This window comes from Schistocerca americana, chromosome 1 (assembly GCF_021461395.2).
Source record: "Schistocerca americana isolate TAMUIC-IGC-003095 chromosome 1, iqSchAmer2.1, whole genome shotgun sequence".
In the NCBI taxonomy this organism is placed as follows: domain Eukaryota; kingdom Metazoa; phylum Arthropoda; class Insecta; order Orthoptera; family Acrididae; genus Schistocerca; species Schistocerca americana.
Window position 1 is genome coordinate 256,544,988 of NC_060119.1, and position 21,446 is coordinate 256,566,433.

Below are 21,446 nucleotides of genomic sequence, written 5' to 3' on the forward strand. Positions count from 1 at the left end.
GCGTGAGCGGAAGACGGCCTAACGGTGTGCGGGACCGTAGCCCAGCTTCATGGAGACGGTTGCGAATGGTCCTCGCCGATACCCCAGGAGCAACAATGTCCCTAATTTGCTGGGAAGTGGCGGTGCGGTCCCCTACGGCACTGCGTAGGATCCTACGGTCTTGGCATGCATCCGTGCGTCGCTGCGGTCCGGTCCCAGGTCGACGGGGATGTGCACCTTCCGCCGACCACTGGCGACAACATCGATGTACTGTGGAGACCTCACGCCCCACGTGTTGAGCAATTCGGCGGTACGTCCACCCGGCCTCCCGCATGCCCACTATACGCCCTCGCTCAAAGTCCGTCAACTGCACATACGGTTCACGTCCACGCTGTCGCGGCATGCTACCAGTGTTAAAGACTGCGATGGAGCTCCGTATGCCACGGCAAACTGGCTGACACTGACGGCGGCGGTGCACAAATGCTGCGCAGCTAGCGCCATTCGACGGCCAACACCGCGGTTCCTGGTGTGTCCGCTGTGCCGTGCGTGTGATCATTGCTTGTACAGCCCTCTCGCAGTGTCCGGAGCAAGTATGGTGGGTCTGACACACCGGTGTCAATGTGTTCTTTTTTCCATTTCCAGGAGTGTATTTTACAGAAGTAACTGCTACAAGTGTTTGTTCCGCTATCATATAATCATACAATAAAGAATCCTTCTTTCTGTGTATTCGCAATACATTACATTTGTCTATGTTAAGGGTCAGTTGCCACTCCCTGCACCAAGTGCCTATCCGCTGCAGATATTCCTGCATTTCGCTATAATTTTCTAATGCTGCAACTTCTGTGTATACTACAGCATCATCCGCGAAAAGCCGCATGCAACTTCCGACACTATCTGCTAGGTCATTTATATATATTGTGAAAAGCAAGGGTCCCATAACACTCCCCTGTGGCACGCCAGAGGTTACTTTAACGTCTGTAGACGTCTCTCCATTGATAACAACATGCTGTGTTCTGTTTGCTAAAAACTCTTCAATCCAGCCACACAGCTGGTCTGATATTCCGTAGGCTCTTACTTTGTTTATCAGGCGACAGTTCGGAACTGTATCGAACGCCTTCCGGAAGTCAAGAAAAATAGCATCTACCTGGGAGCCTGTATCTATTATTTTCTGGGTCTCATGAACAAAAAAAGCGAGTTGGGTCTCACACGATCGCTGTTTCCGGAATCCATGTTGATTCCTACATAGTAGATTCTGGGTTTCCAAAAACGACATGATACTCTAGCAAAAAACACGTTCTAAAATTCTACAACAGATCGACGTCAGAGATATAGGTCTATAGTTTTGCGCATCTGCTCGACGACCCTTCTTGAAGACTGGGACTACTTGTGCTCTTCTCCAATCATTTGGAACCTTCCGTTCCTCTAGAGACTTGCGGTAAACGGCTGTTAGAAGGGGGGCAAGATCTTTCGCGTACTCTGTGTAGAATCGAATTGGTATCCCGTCAGGTCCAGTGGGCTTTCCTCTGTTGAGTGATTCCAGTTGCTTTTCTATTCCTTGGACACTTATTTCGATGTCAGCTATTTTTTCGTTTGTGCGAGGATTGAGAGAAGGAACTGCAGTGCGGTCTTCCTCTTGAAACAGCTTTGGAAAAAGGTGTTTAGTATTTCAGCTTTACGCGTGTCATCCTCTGTTTTAATGCCATCATCATCCCGGAGTGTCTGGATATGCTGTTTCGAGCCACTTACTGATTTAACGTAAGACCAGAACTTCCTAGGATTTTCTGTCAAGTCGGTACATAGAATTTTACTTTCGAATCCACTGAACGCTTCACGCATAGCCCTCCTTACGCTAACTTTGACATCGTTTAGCTTCTGTTTGTCTGAGAGGTTTTGGCTGCGTTTAAACTTGGAGTGAAGCTCTCTTTGCTTTCGCAGTAGTTTCCTAACTTTGTTGTTGTACCACGGTGGGTTTTTCCCGTCCCTCACAGTTTTACTCGGTACGTACCTGTCTAAAACGCATTTTACGATTTCTTTGAACTTTTCCATAAACACTCAACATTGTCAGTGTCGGAACAGAAATTTTCGTTTTGATCTGTTAGGTAGTCTGAAATCTGCCTTCTATTACTCGTGCTAAACAGATAAACCTTCCTCCCTTTTTTTATATTTCTATTAACTTCCATATTCAGGGATGCTGCAACGGCCTTATGATCACTGATTCCCTGTTCTGCACATACAGAGTCGAAAAGTTCGGGTCTGTTTGTTATCAGTAGGTCCAAGATGTTATCTCCACGAGTCGGTTCTCTGTTTAATTGCTCGAGGTAACCTTCTCTTGCTGACAGTACGGCTAATGTAACGGATGATGATAAACAGAAGGCAGAAATTCTAAACCTAGCTTTCAAAAACTCGTTTACGGTAGAGGACTGCAGTGCCATTCCCCCTTTTAATTATGGAACAAACGCAAGGATGGCTGACATAGTGTTTAGTGTATCTGGGATTGTAAAACAGTTAAGCTCCTTGGACGCCAGGAAGGCATCTGGCTCAGGCGGTATCCCCCTAAGACTATATGTTGACTATGCTACAACTGGAAGGAGACCCAGGTCATAACAATCTATAAAAAGGGTAGAAATTCGGATGCACATAATTACCGGCCAATTTCACTGACGTCGATTTGTTGTAGAATAACATGGAACGTATTTTGTGTTCAGACATAATGGCCTTTCTAGACTCTGAAAAGCTCATGTGCAGAAAGCAGCACGGTTTTAGGAAACAGCGGTCATACGAGACACAGCTGGCCCTCTTTGTGCATGATATACAACAGGCTCTAGATACCGGCCTCCAGATCGAGAAATATCTCGACATTCGAAAGGCGTTCGACTCGGTTCCGCATTGTCGCTTGCTCCAAAAAGAACGCGCTTACGGTCTATCCGATGACATATGCGGTTGGATAGAAAATTTTCTAACAAACAGAGAGCTGCTGTATGTCGTCCTGAATGGGGTGACTTCAACAGAAACAAGCGCAACTTCAGGTGTGCCCCAGGGCAGCGTAATAGGTCCGCAGCTTTTTACGATTTACATAAACGATCTGGTTGATGGTATTGACAGCAGCATTAGAATGTTTGCCAATGGTGTTGTAGTCTACAGGAAAGTAGTATCACGCGAAAGCTGTGAACAAACCAGTGAGGATTTGCGGAAAACAAATGCGTGGTGTAATGACTGGCAGCTATCTCTCAATATTATGAAGTCCAACCTACTGCGTATAGCAAGGCGAATATCCCCATTAATGTACGAATACAAAATAAATGCCCAGTCTTTGGAAGCGGTAACATCCGTCAAGTATCTGGGTGTGACTCTTTGAAATGATCTTAAATGGAATGATCAGATTACACAAATAACGGACAAGGCGAACTCTAGATTGCGGTTTATTGGTAGAATGCTCAAGCGATGCAGTTCTTCAACAAAGGAAATTGCTTACAATACGTTAGTTCGTCCAGTCTTAGAGTATTGTTCGTATGTATGGGACTCTTACCAGTTGGGTCTGATTCCAAAGATTGAGAAGGTCCAAAGAAGAGCGGCAAGATTCGTGACTGGTACATTTAGCCATCGCGAGAGTGTTACAAATCTCATTGAAAGTTTGAAGTGGGACACGCAGATAGACGACGCGCTAAACGGATGGGGTTGCTCACTAAATTCCGAAATCCGGTCTTCGCGGAGGATGTAGAGCGTCTATTATTATGACCAACTTTCAAATCACGCAATGATTACCATTCAGAGATAAGGGAAATTAGAGCTCGTACTGAGGCATTCAGACAGTCGTTTTCCCTCGCGCGATCCGCGAAAGAACAGTGGTGGGGGGGGGGGGGGGGGGGAATATAACTTTGGCGCGAATTGTGCCCTCCGCCACACACCGCTTAGTGGCTAGCGGAGTATATATGTAGATGTAGGGGATTCCATGTTGGTACAACATGTAAGAATAAAATGCCATCAACTAAATAACCACTTTCGATGCATCACAATCGTCTACTCACCACTAAACAAAATTGATGAAGATGTCCAAACAATTAAATTTCTGTTACTCTTGTCAGTGAATTGGAAAGGCTTGAATTTCGTGCCTACGGCGGCAGCCTTGCCCTTAACTGATTTTATTGCTCCTGTTGAAGAAGCTTTTCGAGCTCTTCTCAGTGATGCTGCAAAGGAAATGAGACGTGAAACGTGCCGCGTACTTACGAGAGCTCCATGTCAAAAGAGTAACATTTTCTCGATGGAAAGGGCCGCCCTCCGCAAGTACAGAAAGATCACCACACGGTGGATCTTCCAGCGGATAAGGGAAAAGCCACTGTACTGTTACCACTTGAGCTCTATAATCAGAAGATTTATAGCTTTTTGAGTGAACCAATATACAGGAAGGCTGATGAAGACTCCACAGGAAGAGTAGAAAGGAAAACGACAGTGGTGCTGAATTCTTCTTCCCTTCCGCAAGAATCTGCGAGATGATTAAGACCTCACAGCTCGGTTTCACCACGCTTATATCGTCTTCTATAAAAAAGTCGAAGTACGTTTTCCATTACTTCCTACTCTGCCGAAGTATGACTTAGCTAGATATCTTGCGTCATTATTGAGACTTTTTGCGGGAAAGTGTTTACATTATATTCGCAACTCCTGTGACTTTATTAATAGCCTGAAGTCACTTCGAACGAGTAGGACTTATTAGTGAGCTTCCACGTCTTCTCACACGCTCTGGTTCTTCTCACGGATTCATTGTCACTCATTCCGAAGTAAGTTCAAAGCTGATATAACAGCGCTATTTCATCATGCTGTTTCCTCAACCTACTTCATATTCAACAGTGAATAACTAAGCAAATTAACGTTGATGCCATGAGTAGCCTCTCTCCCCTCTGGTACCAAACTTTTTTATGGAAGACTTTTGAGGAGAGGACAATTGATTCCACAGAAATCATGGCTCCGACGAGATCCTTCAGGGATTCAGGGGTGGAAATACGTTTTGCGCAAGATCTTATTAATCGTAATGGTGGCTTTCAGCTAGATGAGGCGTGGGACCCGGTGATATCACCAATTTCTCCAGAAAGAAAATATTTTTGTGGCTAGTGACACGTCTAGCGACATTTAATTTTATTCATTTTGACACCAGAGTTTTAACTCCACGAGTTCGCATTCCGACAGAGAGCGCGATTACGCATGCTTCTGCGAACCATAGATGGAACAATATTCGAAAAGAGCATGTAACTCGACGGAAGTCGGTCATGTACTGGTTGTCTTCGCGCATGCGTCTTTGCACGTTAACTACCAATGTACCGTGCAAAACACTCGCCTGAAGTTGGCTGAATGATTGTCAGCCGAAATATCATGTCAAAAACTCGACGATATCCGACTGCAGTCCCGAAACGTAGTGGAATTAAATTGCTGATCATAGAGATTTTACAGTTCATCATTCTCTAAACCAGGCTGTTCCAGTACTTGTGGCCATGACGGGTAGCCGGGCGTCTGTGGGCAGCAGTGGGCTTAGGTGGGTGAACAGACTAGCATGAGGAGACAGCCAGCTGCGCTATAGCCTATGGGATCGTGCTACCTAGGCTGAGCACCTAGGAGGGCAGGGTTAACCAAATGGCTCACGCATGCAAAGAACGCATGCCATACGACCAGCTGCCAGGTAGCCTACAGTACCTGCTCCTGCTTGTGGGCTTGCTGGTGGGTGATCGCAGGTATTTGTGCCTCACTCGGCAGTGTTGGAACAAGCTCTGAATCAACAAAAGCCTAATCCATTTTATTCATACTTTCGCCAAAATTGCGAGATTCTACAGTTTTCACCAAATCTCTGAATGTAATACACCTCATCTTCCTTTGTACATCTTTCTGCTTTTCCCTTCATGTTATAAGCTTCCACTCTCTCTCACTCATTTCTGTTGCCATTAGCAGTTTCAAGTGAAATTAAAAGCGAACAAACTTTCTTCAATTAGGAGGAGGGGTAGAGCGTGAATATCTTACTTACAGGTAAACAAAGGAAGTCCAAGAGCTGTGATTGTCTTCCTGTTAGCAGTCCGATGTCTTAATTTTGATCTTTTAATATATTCTGATGAGTTCTTCATTTTCACAGCTGTTAGTAATTAAGAACGAGCATTTTAATTATAGTTACTGTTAATCAACCAAAAATTGCACCCCAGTAAGTTTCAGTTCTCACTCACAGGTATCAATTCTTGACAGCACTCTGATTAGTGCTGCTGGAGTATTCGTCTTGAAAATTACTAAAGCTTAAATCAGACATCATATATCACAATTACTGTTTCTTATCATGCATGTGTGATTGTTAATTGTTGTTAACCTTAAACATTTGAGTCAATATGCTGACATGACCCACTTTATGGATCATTTGTACAGGCAACCATAGAAATCTATCCAGAAGTGGGCTAGATTCTACAACTGCCATTGATTCAATGAATTTGCTAATGTATTATGCCTCAAGAAATAAATTTGACGGAAGTACAGATAGCTTATTGTACTGCAAAAGACTGATAGGTATCAACTTAATGTTTTTAATGGTGGTTACTTTGACATTTAAATAATAGTCAATTTCATTAGCAGTCAAAACTAAATTTTGTTATATTATCGATATAAATTTGAAAGCTGCCATTTTGAGTAAGTTGTTGAAACAACATCATTCTTGTGAATAAATTCAGGGTATCGAAAGAGTTATCCACAAAAAAATATTTCAGATGGTGTATTAGGTAGACTCTGAAACTTAAATATCTGAAAACCAATAGAAAAACTGAGAATAATTGATCAAATGTAATTGAATAAAAACAAAAACTACCAGCAAACGATAACACTTTAATGTTCCTCTATGTGGAGAAACGGAACATAAACCTCAGAAAAAACTTATTCAACTTTAAAGGGTTTAATGATATCTTGTTTACCACAAAACTTTACATCTAACTACATTAATTGATATGTTGATTTATTTTTATGTTTTCTTCATTTAATGTTGACAGAAATAATTACAGTTGAACAATGTTTATTTCACAGCTACAATTTAATGGGTTGTTTGGATAAGGTGAATGCCAGGACTAACATTCAACTAGCTGAAGATTGGACATCTCTCGAAACCACAAGCAAATTAGCAGGTAGGATCGACTTGTGAAACTAAGGGTAGAAACAAGGCCATCCTCTTCTCGCCAGTTGGCCACATCATTATGCATCCATATCAGCTGATTGTATTGCGCTCGGCATTGGCAAGTCTGACGTTAAGTAGAACTGGAAACAGTTCCTGCTAAAAATGCATGAGAATTTTGTAATGAATAGAACGTCCGTACCTGCAGATTCAAGGAGAGAGTGAGTGCCTCCCACACTTCCTGTTCTGGAATGCTATGGTGATTTGTATTGGTTTATCATATAGTTTATTGTTTTTACGGCTACTGACAGTGCCTATTGGGCTACAATTGTTTTGTGATTTATATATTAATGTAGGGAGACAGATATATCTCATGATGATCATATAGATCAACATCAGGGATCAAAAATAAAAAAAAAGTTCGCTAATCGAAGATCACAAAAATCTAGGTATCACCCTCCATAGAGTCATGATGCACCTACCTCGTAGAATGTGTGTACTGGATTATTCATAAATTTCTTGAATTAAATATTTTTTCTACAATCATAGAACACTAATTACTGATAGTTCTCTTAGGATAGAAAGTCTAGGAACTTTGCTATTGCTTAAGGTGTAGTAAACATCCATTTTCACTTATTATACACCTGTTTTAAGGATTACTGCAAATTTTCCAAAATTTGACAGTTTTATGTATTCACATTGTCATTTAAAAGTTAAGCTGATTATTAAGACAATATTATGTTTCCAACGAACTGCTTGCCTTCACCCAAGCGATTTAAAATTTCTAGAGCAAGTAACCTGAATCTGTATATTTTAAATTAGTGTACCATTGTAAACAAGTAATGAAGAAGGAATGTTCAGCTCAATAACGAGACTAATACCACTGTATAGAAATGTTAATAAAATGTTTTCTCACTTTCTCTATGACATCTGAGACAAGGGCATTCTTAGATGATAAATTAAAATCTGCTGAACTGTTACTCAAGAAACTATTTAGATTACTGATAACTGTGAAGGCCTACTGAAAAAACACTCTAACATATGTGATACGAAAATGACAGCGAAATCGGTATTTAATGGATGTTTTGTGGTAATTGGAAAATCATGGTAGTCTGGGATCCCAACCAAAAGCCATTGCTTTCTATGGGTCGTCGCCTTAACAATTACGCTGTCGGAGCATGCGTCGATGCCCCACTCAAACTTTCATTGTCGCTGAAAGTTTCCACCAATGATCCCTGAATACAGGACACAGAGGTCAGGTAAGAATGTGGAAATACCATCGCTAGTGGAATGGAATTTTAGAGGATTGGTAGTGGAATGGATTTTTTAGAGGACTAAGGTTTTACCCTGCCGTAAAGGATGTGCATGAACTAAATCTACTGAAATGAAATGGAGTCAATGAGGATAAAATCAATACAATGCAATAATAATCTTCGAAAATTAGGCAGAAATGCTCAATATGAAAAGTAAAATCAACTGAAAATTTGTGCGACCAGATCGGTAGAGCTCAAGCAAAATACCTTTGCAAGAGTGCAGAAATGCATGCTGGTTCTCAGCGATGGGCAAGTCCATCCCTTTGTTTCTGAGTGGTCGCCACCTTAGTCTGCTATCACTTGCCGAAGAGGCCATGTCAGTTGTTAATACACTCATTTTGTTATATTGGTATTCAAGTCAGAGACTATTGACAGCTGAAGTTATTGCTCATACTGGCATAACCCATTAATACGGTAATTTGCAGACTTCCTAGTTGCAGCTTGTTTTGCTTGTGAGTAAGCTTCATGTGTCGAACTACACCTCCAGTATTGCACAGCAATTGCGTGCAACAGAACTCCCAATACTATCATTGTCTTTGCCCTATCACACCATGTGGCAGCAATGGGCCAAGTTAATTCGTGCACACTCTAACAAGCGTGGTGATAATCCCATCGTGTGCAAGCAAGGGCTTTGTATATTTTTATAGTTATCGCTTTTATTTAACACAGACCACGGTTGCTGTGCCATCTCAGAAGACAGCCACAGGCCAGGTACAATCACAAAAAGACTATATTTGCCCACAGATATCACAATGACTTGAATATAAGCTGCACAGTTAATTTTGAACAGGGAGAAAGAGAAAAGACCAAACGAGAAACTTTTACGTCAAATTAAGAGTGTATAAAAACTTCCACCGAATGGTCGTTCTTAATCACTTGTTTTTATGTTGTAATGTAGATAAATTACACAGAAATAAAAATATTCTAATCACAGTCTTCAGTGATGTCACAGCGAATATTACTGTCGTTTGAAGATCGCGGTGCTATGCCAAAGTTGTCAGCGTGAATCGATACCACGAACATTACCAAGGGTTCGGTTCAAAAATGATTCAAATGGCTCTGAGTACTATGGGACTTAACTGCTGAGCACATCAGTCGCCTAGAACTTAGAACTACTTAAACCTAACTAACCTAAGGACATCACACACATCCATGCCCGAGGCAGGATTCGAACCTGCGACTGTAGCGGTCTCGCGGTTCCAGACTGTAGCGCCTAGAACCACTTGGCCACTCCGGCGGGCACCAAGGGTTCGGTATTGTCTGCAACAACCAATGGGAGGCACTTAAGATGACCACACTTCCCTTTCAGCAAAGCATTGCCCTGACGCTGAGTTTCTGACCTCATCTGAAGGAGACGATAACTTAGTGTAGAACCAACGAGTTGTTAAGGTTTCACATGAACTTGTGCTGCCGTAAACTTCGAACATCAAGAGAACAGTTTGTTATCAAGTGCATCAAGTTATGCTTTTATAGTCAAAGACAGAAGTAAATTATCAAGTTCTCCTGTGGCAAAGAAGTGTGTCGACTGTGAACTAGTATTTCATGTATTCTAGTTCGATCGATCAGCCTTCTCCTAGAACAATGAAAGAATCTACAGTTATGGGCGGATGCTGGTAGAGTCATCTAGTCACAGCATGACCAGTATTTATTTCAGCACTATCAGTATTTCTTTATCCTCCTTCCAAAGTACGTTTACCTCATTATCATGTATGGTACTGACCACATAACGCATCTTCAACTCTTACACTAGAACCTGGTGATATTGTAAAGAAAGAAAAGAACATTAACCCCAAGTGCACGATACTTCACAGCCTTAAGCACACTATATTGTTTCTTTTACGAAACAGCGCTCTGTATACTATTCTCCAGTGCGAACCAATGCCACACATCTGTTTCGTGCAAGTCATAATTTTTGCCAGCTTCTCTGTTGAATATACTCTTTGCATAACTTGAGTTTGAGATTTGCTTTGTAGGTGCGCCAAATTTCGTAATTTGTTGTTGGGTTTCGTTTAACGTTACCAATCACTGGCGTTGAACGATTTTTAATCTTTAGTTGGATAACTACTGATTTGGAGTAGATATGAGAATATTTGCAGTGGTAACACCAGTTCCCGTCAAATCAGCGAAGTTAAGAGCTTTAGGTCTCCTCTAGCACATGGATGGGTGACCGTTAAGGTCTGCCGAACGCTGTTGGTAAGCAGGGTGCACTCAGCCCTTGTGATGCCATTTGAGGAGCTACTTGATTGAGAAGTAGCGGCTCTGGTCACGAAAGGTGTCAACGACTAGGAGAGCGATGTGCTGCCTACATGGTTCTCCACATCCGCATCCAGTGATATATTTGTTGTCGGCAACGTCGGGCCTTATGAGGCCTGTTCATATGCAGTTTATGAGAATATTTAGTTTGAGTATTTCTGTGCAGGTAGTGGGCTACACCGCACTTTTGCTCTCTCCTGATCTGATATAATTAATGCTTCAACTAATTAAATCTGTAGAAATTGAACATTTTTAATAAAGGTGCAAGGATTGCACTGTGATAATTATTACTGTACTTGAAAATTTACAAATGCCTTACACAATTCAACTGATAAATTTCCAAAGTCCGCAGCTCGAGTTCGTGCTGTAGCGTTCTCGCTACCCGCGTCCGGGTTTCCGGGTTCGATTCCCGGCGGAGTCAGGGATTTTCTCTGCCTCGTGATGACTGGATCTTGTGTGATGTCCTTAGGTTAGTTAGGTTTAAGTAGTTATAAGTTCTAGGGGACTGATGACCATAGATATTAAGTCCCATAGTGCTCAGAGCCATTTGAACCAATTTACAAACACCTCCTCCTCTAAATGCAACCATAGAAAGATCGATTTCATAACACACGTTTGAAAGTGGTATGAAAAGTGCAAGATTTGTTTGCTGAGTACGCATAGACTTACTACACCTGATCAAGAATTAAATTCAGTTCACAGCCAGAGCAAGATCAGCCACAAACTGATCGCAGCTGTTTGTGCCAGTCTGCAACACATTCTACTAGAAGACCTTAGCAACCACACTGCACCGATGTACAGTAACACGCCAAGATGTAAAGGACAAGTACACATTACCTTGTGTTGATGTGCAGACAAATAGCGAGTAGTGGTATACACTTTTTGTTCTTGCGTCCTCAATACGAACTTATTACTGCAGTCATGCATAGCTGTCTCTCTTCCTTTCAGTGCATCGTACTGTAGCGACGCTCGTTACCACTTCTTATAATGCTTCGCCTTCTGTCCACAGCACTAGCGAAACAGAATGCATCAGACAACTGTCTGACCATCACATACGACTTCTAGCGACCGCTCCCTGGCCAGCATTGTTACCTGTGTGCAGCCACGACAACAAACACTCCAACTGACTGCAACACTCCAGCTGTCACTTCCCAAACGAAATTTGTCGTTCTGCAGCGGAGTGTGCGCTGATATTAAACTTTCTGGATAATTAAAACTGTGTGTTAGACCGAGATAGGAGCTCGGGACGTTTATATTTCACGAAAAAGTGCTCTACCGACTTAGCTAGCCAAGCACGTCTCACCACCCAAACTAACAGCTTTACTTCAGGCAGTACCTTACAAACTTCACAGAAATTCTCCTGCGAAACATGTAGGACTAGCACTCTGGACTGCGTCTCAGCAATATCGTTTCTTCTAGTGGTGCTATCCCTGCAAGTTTCATAGGAAAACTTCTGTGAAGTTTGGAATGTATGAGATGAGGTATTGCAGTCAATAAAGCTGTGGAAACGGTTAATGAGGTGTGCTTGGGTCGAAGTGGCCGTGCGGTTAAAGGCGCTGCAGTCTGGAACCGCAAGACCGCTACGGTCGCAGGTTCGAATCCTGCCTCGGGCATGGATGTTTGTGATGTCCTTAGGTTAGTTAGGTTTAACTGGTTCTAAGTTCTAGGGGACTAATGACCTCAGCAGTTGAGTCCCATAGTGCTCAGAGCCATTTGAACCATTTTTTTGTGCTTGGGTAGCTCAGTCCCTGGGTTAGATTCTCGATCAAGCATGAAATTCTCATCTGCCAGGAAGTTTCGTGTCTCTTCCTTGTTTCTAAAACTAGCCTACCCAAGTAAAGCGACCATGCCCTCTATTCATTGGCTGAGTCAAAGTCGCTCGAAAGAGCACAGGCAAAGACCTAAATGTAGCCGATGTAGTAGAGAAAATGCGGAAATTGATCAATGTGTTACCGATACAAAAGCAATGAGCGTTTGGCGTCATTGGCCGGGTACCCCTTGCAGGGCAGGTCCGGCCGCCTTGGTGCAGGTCTTATTACATTCGACGCCACATTGGGCGACCTGTGCGCCGGATGGGGATGAAACAATGATGAAGACAACACGACACCCAGTCCCTGAGCGGAGAAAATCTCAGACCCTGCCAGGAACTGTCGAAGCTGCGTTGATAAAGTACCGGAACTTCAAGCGCTGATGAAAGCACTGAAGCTGTAATCGTTATAGGTACGGAAAGCTAGCTGAAGCCGGCATGTTATAGTCTTAGATGGAGATTTCAGTTTACCAGATATAGACTGGGACACTCAGATGTTTATGACGGGTGGTAGGGACAGACCATCGAGTGACATTATGCTGAGTGCACTATCCGAAAATTACCTCGAGCAATTAAACAGAGAAACGACTCGTGGACATAACATCTTGGACCTACTGATAACAAACACACCCGAACTTTTCGACACTGCAAGCGCAGAACAGGGAATCAGTGATCATAAGACCGTTGGGGCATCTCTGAATATGGAAGTAAATAGGAATATAAAAAAAGGGAGGAAGGTTTATCTGTTTAGCAAGAATAATAGGAGGCAGATTTCAGACTACCTAACAGATCAAAACGAAAATTTCTGTTCCAACACTAACAATGTTGAGTATTTATGGAAAAAATTCAAGGCAATCGTAAAATGCGTTTTTGGCAGGTACGTACCGAGTAAAACTGTGAGGGACGGGAAAAACCCACCGTGGTTCAACAACAAAATTAGGAAACTACTGCGAAAGCAAAGAGAGCTTCACTGCAAATTTAAACGCAACCGAAACCTCTCAGACAAACAGAAGCTAAACGATGTTAAAGTTAGCGTATGGAGGGCTATGCGCAAAGCGTTCAGTGAATTCGAAAGTCAAATTCTATGTACCGACTTGACAGAGAATCCTAGGAAGTTCTGGTCTTACGGTAAATCAGTAAGTGGATCGAAACAGCATATCCAGACACTCTGAGATGATGATGACATTGAAACAGAGGATGACACGCGTAAAGCTGAAATACTAAACACCTTTTTCCAAAGCTGTATCACAGAGAAAGACCGCACTGCAGTTCCTTCTCTCAATCCTCGCACGAACGAAAAAATGGCTGACATCGAAATAAGTGTCCAAGGAATAGAAAAGCAACTGAAATCACTCAACAGAGGAAAGTCCACTGAACCTGACGGTATACCAGTTCGATTCTACATAGAGTACGCGAAAGAACTTGCCCCCCTTCTAACAGCCGTGTACCGCAACTCTCTAGAGGAACGGAAGGTTCCAAATGATTGGAAAAGGGCACTTATAGTTCCAGTTTTCAAGAAGGGTCGTCGAGCAGATGCGCAAAGCAATAGGCCTAAATCTCTGACATCGATCGGTTGTAGAATTTTAGAACATGTTTTTTGCTCGCGTATCATGTCATTTCTGGAAACACACAATCTACTCTGTAGGAATCAACATGGATTCCGGAAACAGCGATCGTGTGAGACCCAACTCGCTTTATTTGTTCATTACACCCAGAAGATATTAGACACAGGCTCCCAGGTAGATGGCATTTTCCTTGACTTCCGGAAGGCGCTCGATACAGTTCCGCACTGTCGCCTGATAAACAAAGTAAGAGCCTACGGAATATCAGACCAGCTATGTGGCTGAACTGAAGAGCTTTTAGCAGACAGAACACAGCATGTTGTTCTCAATGGAGAGACGTCTACAGACGTTAAAGTAACCTCTGGCGTGCCACAGGGGAGTGTTATGGGACCATTGCTATTCACGATATATATAAATGACCTAGTAGATAGTGTCGGGAGTTCCATGCGGCTTTTCGCGGATGATGCTGTATTATACAGAGAAGTTGCAGCATTAGAAAATTGTAGCGAAATGCAGGAAGATCTGCAGCGGATAGGCACTTGGTGCAGGGAGTGGCAACTGACCCTTAACATAGACAAATGTAATGTATTGCGAATACATAGAAAGAACGATCCTTTATTGTATGATTATATAATAGCGGAACAAACACAGGTAACAGTTACTTCTGCAAAATATCTGGGAGTATGCGTTTGGAACGATCTGAAGTGGAATGATCATATAAAATTAATTGTTGGTAAGGCGGGTGCCAGGTTGAGATTCATTAGAAGAGTCCTTGGAAAATGTAGTCCATCAACAAAGGATGTGGCTTACAAAACACTCGTTCGACCTATACTTGAGTATTGCTCGGCAGTGTGGGATCCGTACCACGTCTGGTTGACATAGGAGATAGAAAAGATCCAAAGAAGAGCGGCGCTTTTCGTCACAGGGTTATTTGGTAAGCGTGACAGCGTTACGGAGATGTTTAGCAAACCCAAGTGGCACACTCTGCAAGAGAGGCGCTCTGTATCGCGGTGTAGGTTGCTGTCCAGGTTTCGAGAGGGTGCGTTTCTGGATGAGGTATCGAATATTTTGCTTCCCCCTACTTATACTTCCCGAAGAGATCACGAATGTAAAATTAGAGAGATTCGAGCGCGTACGGAGGCTTTCCGACAGTCGTTCTTCCGCGAACCATACGCGTCTGGGACAGAAAAGGAAGGTAATGACAGTGGCACATAAAGTGCCCTCCACCACACACCGTTGGGTGGCTTGTGAAGTATAAATGTAGATGTAGAAATAGGAATCGAACCCGGGACCGCAGGACAGCAATCCGTCACTCTGACCCCTCAGCTATCGCGGCGGACACAAAAAGGAATAAGTGCGTATCAGTAATCCATAAGATAAAAATGGAACACATGAACAATGGCTGCTTAAACCTTTCAATATTGATGAGGGGTTTGCAGACAGTGGTGCGAAAACCTACCTGCTGGCCGTCGTAGTTGAATGTGACGTCAGCGAGCAGCGGCGAGGCGATCTGGCGGTAGAAGTTTCGCAACTGCAGGTGGGCGTCTGCGGCCTCGTAGATCCTGCGGCCGACGCCGCTGTTGCGCAGCGCGAGGCGTCGCAGGAAGCCGTAGTCGGCGCCGGTGCCGAAGGCCAGCGTGAAGATCGCCGCGCCCGACTCTGCGTTGCGCTCGGTGATGCGGCGAACGATCTCGTCAGTGTCGCTGACCTGGCCGTTAGGCTCGCCGTCCGTCAGCAGCACAATGATGGGTGCGTGCCGGCGCCACCCCGGCGCCGAGCCGCCGCCCCCGCTGTGCACTCCGGCATCCGACATGCGCAGAGCCGTCTTCAGTGCACTGAACATGTACGTGACTGCACGGCACACACGTGAGTAAATTAGTTATCGTCCTGCTTCCAAATTACTGGCAGCTAACATACACTACTAGCGATTAAAATTGCTACACCACGAAGATGACGTGCTACAGACGCAAAATTTTACCGACAGGTACAAGATGCTGTGATATCCAAATATTAGCTTTTCAGAGCATTCAGACAAGGATGGCGCCGGTGGTGACACCTACAACGTGCTGACATGAGGAAAGTTTCCAACCGATTTCTCATACACAAACAGTAGTTGACTGGCGTTGCCTGGTGAAACGTTGTTGTGGTGCCTCGTGTAAGGAGGATAAATGCGTACCATCACGTTTCCGACTTTTATAACGGTCGGATTGTAGCCTATCGCGGTTGCGGTTAATCGTATCGCGACACTGCTGCTCGCGTTGGTCGAGATCCAATGACTGTTAGCAGAATATAGAATCGTTGGGTTCAGGAGGGTAATACGGAACGCCGTGCTGGATCCCAACGGCCTCGTATCACTAGCACTCGAGATGACATGCATCTTATCCACATGTCTGTAAGGGATCGTACAGCCACGTTTCGGTCCCTGAGTCAACAGATGGGGACGTTCGCAAGACAACAACCATCTGCACGAACAGTTCGACGACGTTTGCAGCAGCATAGACTATCAGCTCGGAGACCATGTCTGCGGTTACCCTTGACGCTGCATCACAGACAGGAGCGCCTGCGATGGTGTACTCAACGACGAACCTGGGCGCACGAATGGTAAAACGTCATTTTTTCGGATGAATCCAGGTTCTGTTTACAGCATCATGATGGTCGCATCAGTGTTTGGCGACATCGCGGTGAACGCACATTGGAAGCGTGTATACGTCATCGCCATACTGGCGTATTACCCGGCGTGATGGTATGGGATGCCATTGGTTACACGTCTCGGTCACCTCTTGTTCGCATTGACGGCACTTTGAACAGTGGACGTTACATTTAAGATGTGTTACGACCCGTGGCTCTACCCTTCATTGGATCCCTGCGAAAATATACATTTCCGCAGGATAATGCACGACCGCATGTTGCAAGTCCTGTGCAGAAAATGTTCGACTGCTGCCCTGGCCAGCACATTCTCCACATCTCTCACCAACTGAAAACGTATGGTCAATGGTGGGCGAGCAACTGGCTCGTCACAATACGCCAGTCACTATTCTTAATGAACTGTGGTATCGTGTTGACGCTGCATGGGCAGCTGTACCTGTACACGTCATCCAATCTCTGTTTGACTCAATGCCCAGGTATACCAAGTCCAGAGGAGGTTGTTCTGGGTACTGATTTCTCGGGATCTATGCACCAAAATTGCATGAAAATGTAATCGTATGTCAGTTCTAGTATAATATATTTGTCCAATGAATACCCGTTTATCATCTGCATTTCTTCTTGGTGTAGCAATTTTAACGGCCAGTAGTGAATTAATTAACTAGTTTAGATGGTTGTATTTACACAGTTCTAAAAAAGAAAGAAACCTTAAGGACTGGTCCTCTCCTTTTCACGCTTGTGCAATTGAAAGTTCACTACCCAGACATCAGTTCCTAAATAAGTATTTCGCAAAAAATCCGAAGAAGGCTGGGTTAAGTATGAAATTTTTTTTCATTTATTAACGTAGTCGCTGACAGCTGAGTGTTCAATGTGAAAGTTATGTGAACATAAAGTGAACGATTAAAATTTCTGTTGTAGCCCCTTTTATAGGATTTTATTTAATTTTCATATTTATTAGCAAATGGAAACATTAACTTAAAAATATTTACTTATACTATTTAAAATAAATGCAACACCCTTTGGTATTAATAGTTACAATGCGGGAGTGTTGTAACAAATAAGTCTGTAAAGGCTGCACTCAGAATCCTGGTTTGGAGGGGGCCTCGGCTCTTGGGGTTCTATTATGTGAACTACGAACATGGGGCTAAAAGCTGTTTGGTTTACCCCCCCCCCCCCCCCCCCCCCCTCCCGCCAGTGGCCATTTGTATAGCCACTCAAACATCTGACTTAAAGATATTAATGCTCAGGTAATGGCACCATTTGTATAGGCATCCTTCAGATTTTACGTTTAAAAAAACGCAAAAACACGTTGTATGATGAGATTTCTGAAGTGCACCGCTTCTGTACTTTAAACTTGTACGAATAGTTCAGACTTTGTATCAAAGTAGGTAAAAGGATAAAGTCAAAATGAAATTTTGTTGTCCAGTAATCTTTATCTCAAGTCGGTTTAAAGTGAATAAAATAAATTTAAAAAAACGCATTCTTACCATAAAATTGATAATATATAGCTTCATTCGGATTTCATGTACAAAAAACAGGTTTTTGTAAGAAAATAGAGAAATAATCCTTTGCCAGGATGTAAGAAACGTGGTTCATAAGACGATAAAAAAAACCTATACCAGATCATCATTGACTGAGTCAACAAAAATTTACATCGGTTGCCAAACAATGGTGGTTTAATGTCAAAGTTATTGTAGAGTAAAAGTTGCGGACCACAAGGAAAAGTGCTACTATGATAAGAAAAAAAAGACGAATATGTCCTGGACAGAGTTAGGGATGGAAAGAAAAGGTCTAGCTTTTCGACATAACCGGCAGTTTCGAAGACTTCTGAATCCAAACATCTTGAAATATTTGCACTATTTTACACGTTAATACTGCTTCCTCGCTGCCGTGAGCTTTCTTAGCGAGATGCTGGCACACCTGCATCTTACAAGTCCCTTATCCTATGACCAAAATCCAGGAAATTCACCAGGCATAGGAAATATTTAATAACTTTTTTCTTGCGGGGGGGGGGGGGGGGGGTGATAAAATTTTTGGGAGTGGATTTGCTTCTGGACTACGCTGTAACAGTTTTATTTTTAGGTGGGACGGGTTGATTTTACCCAGAGTAGATGGTTTCACCCCCAAACCCATCCCATATTAAATGTACAATGCAGGGCGTAAGAACAAACAGACACAAATTTGTGTGCTTCTAGAGAGTGGGACGCATCTACAATGGGAAATATCAAAGAGCAGGGTACATCTACAATAGGAAGTATCCCATAGTGGGGATGCATGTATCCTAAACTTTCATCTCTTGTTGTGTGATATTGCATATTGCCTGGTGATGACATGATGGCATGTGTCATGTTACCTGGCACGGCATCATGTAACATGTTACTTTACATGACATGATGCGTTGTATTACATGACATGGGTGCCCATCATAACAAGTAAAAAAGCACAAATACGCAAGATGTTTTGCATTAAGTGTCTTTGAAGCTGGTAGAGAAGTCGAAAAGTTAGTTCCCTTCTTTTAGATCCCTAACTCTGTGCAGAACATATTCGCCTTTCTTAGGACTATGGCAGCAACATTTTTCATTCTCGTTTCTAACAGCAAGGAAAATGCCACTACTGGTCATGAATTAAAATTTAGTACAAAATTGCAAAACAGCATGCAGAAAATAAAATAGTCCTTATTTATAGAGATTTAATGGTATTATTATTATAATTATTATTGTTCGAATCAGGCTGACACAGGAGCACACGAGACACCTGGTTTATGACATCGTATTTCTTTCCTTTTTTTTGGCTTTCCAATACTTTTTTATTCTTGTTCTCTGTTGTTCTCTCCTATCTATTATGGATCAAGAGAGAGTGATTCTCGCATGATGGCAGATGTTTTCTAATGCCTGCCGGAAATTAAACTCTGAAATGCGCTGGCAGGTGCAGCAGTTTGTAGAAGAATGTTATTAGCACGAGCAAGAAAAGGCCAAGGAAAATGTCTGTAGTCTGCTTCTGAATCTGAATGGCTGAAATGTTTATACGTAAAATGATTTTCATGGAGATTCTCGGAGCTAAGGAAATCGAGGGTCATTGGCACCCCTTATGACTGTGGCAACGTGTTTGTCAAAGTATAGTGTGGAGGTGACAGTAAATTAGTTGTGTGTATGTAGTCGAGGGTGAGTGAGCCTTACTGAGTCACAAAGTTATTCTACTGGTACTGAAGCGCGTAGGAGTATTAAAGTGTGTGTTCCCTTATGCAGGTGTGGAATGTGGTTTAGAAAGGCGCCTTATGTGCACAGACATCAATTTGCTGAAGCAGTACCACACAATATCTCGAAGAAAATCTCCTTTGAAGATTGGAAGATATCTAAATTCTGTGAAGCACAAAACAGATTAATAACAAATTGATCGGTAGTGTAGCACATAGCATAATTAGGTAATACATGTAAAGATATCAGTCCTGGGATTTCTCTAGTGGCATACTTTTTTCACTTTTTTGGATCCGATATTTATTTGAAAATGAAAATGTTAGTTAACAAATGTGGAAGCATAGTAATTCTTGAAAATAACATGGGTTTTTTAATTACTATTTGCAGAAAATATATGAAAATTTAAAATTTTGTTTAAAAGTGGAAACATCAAATAAAAAAAAACAAATACTTTTTTTTTTAGAGTGAATGGTATTGTTGATGTATATAATCTTTTCGTTTAGTGAAGAGTCTTTTCGCGTATCTGTATCGAAAATTCAATTTTTTATAATGCAACTGGCAATCAAAAGTAGTAAGATTTTTTTAATAAAAAAGTCATTTGTTTTTTGTTAGTTAACATCTTTTCTTAATAAATATGAAGTACAAATGGGTGCTAGTATCAAAATTAAAACCAACAACTTCATTATTACAATCTCATTAATCTACTTGCTGAGGTCTCAACGAATTTGTAATTAAATTACGAATGATTTACCCTTAAGAGCATGTTGCAAGAATTGGTCGTGGTAAATGAATAATCTTCCAAAGGACCATTAAACATTAATAACTGTTGAACATTTCATGTAATCTTGACAAAGAAGGCAACAGATGATACCTTAGGGCACTAGCACTATCATCAGTAAAAGCCTATTTATTTATTGAGTTAATTCGTATTTTACATAATTTAATTATGTAGCTGTGTCAGATTATTGTATTATCTCTAGTCGCATATCAAATGAATACAGCATGGTATTCCTTAAACCTTTCCCTACTTCATTGTACAACATATGTTTACGTTATTACTTCATTTATAATTTATGTAATTAAATTGTAATTTGGCCTACATTAAAGACACTTGCAACTTGAAAATGGTAATTTTACACGTAAAATTTGTTAGCACCACTGAATAGAGTGTAAAAAGCACATATACTGAGGATGTTAAATGTATTGCTGTGTATTTTTAACAAATTGTTCTGTGTTATTTGTCGTTATTGCACATGTGCAAAATTCATGATTAAATTGTTCATCGTTAAACTTTTAGAAATAGTGTAATGTGTATGGTCTGATGAGGTTAAGAGAGAAAGACCTTTCATTTGACATATGCGTTTTTGTAACATGTATATTCTGAATGCTGTTCCGTTTTCTATATCATTTTCATTATTTTATTCTTCTGTTTGAATACATATTGCTTTTTATTTTAAAACTCGCATCACATGCCAATGCTTGGATACAGAGACTGAAGGATCACTGGTTACACTGTTTCTTGCATCGAGTTTAGTTGCTGGGAACGAAAGCAGACACGTATGGCTCGAAATTATG

At 42.1% G+C, this 21,446-nt stretch overlaps 1 protein-coding gene across 5 annotated transcripts in view; it reads right to left on the bottom strand.

The window, feature by feature from the left end:
- LOC124563471 (inter-alpha-trypsin inhibitor heavy chain H4-like) overlaps positions 1–21,446 on the bottom strand; it is a 213,317-nt gene that overhangs the window by 107,513 nt on the left and 84,358 nt on the right. For all 5 annotated transcript variants that reach the window (XM_047130978.1, XM_047130977.1, XM_047130973.1 and 2 more), the window contains exon 9: positions 15,494–15,885. In XM_047130978.1, the coding sequence (XP_046986934.1) occupies positions 15,494–15,885 (392 nt within the window). The remainder of the gene's footprint in view (positions 1–15,493; positions 15,886–21,446) is intronic.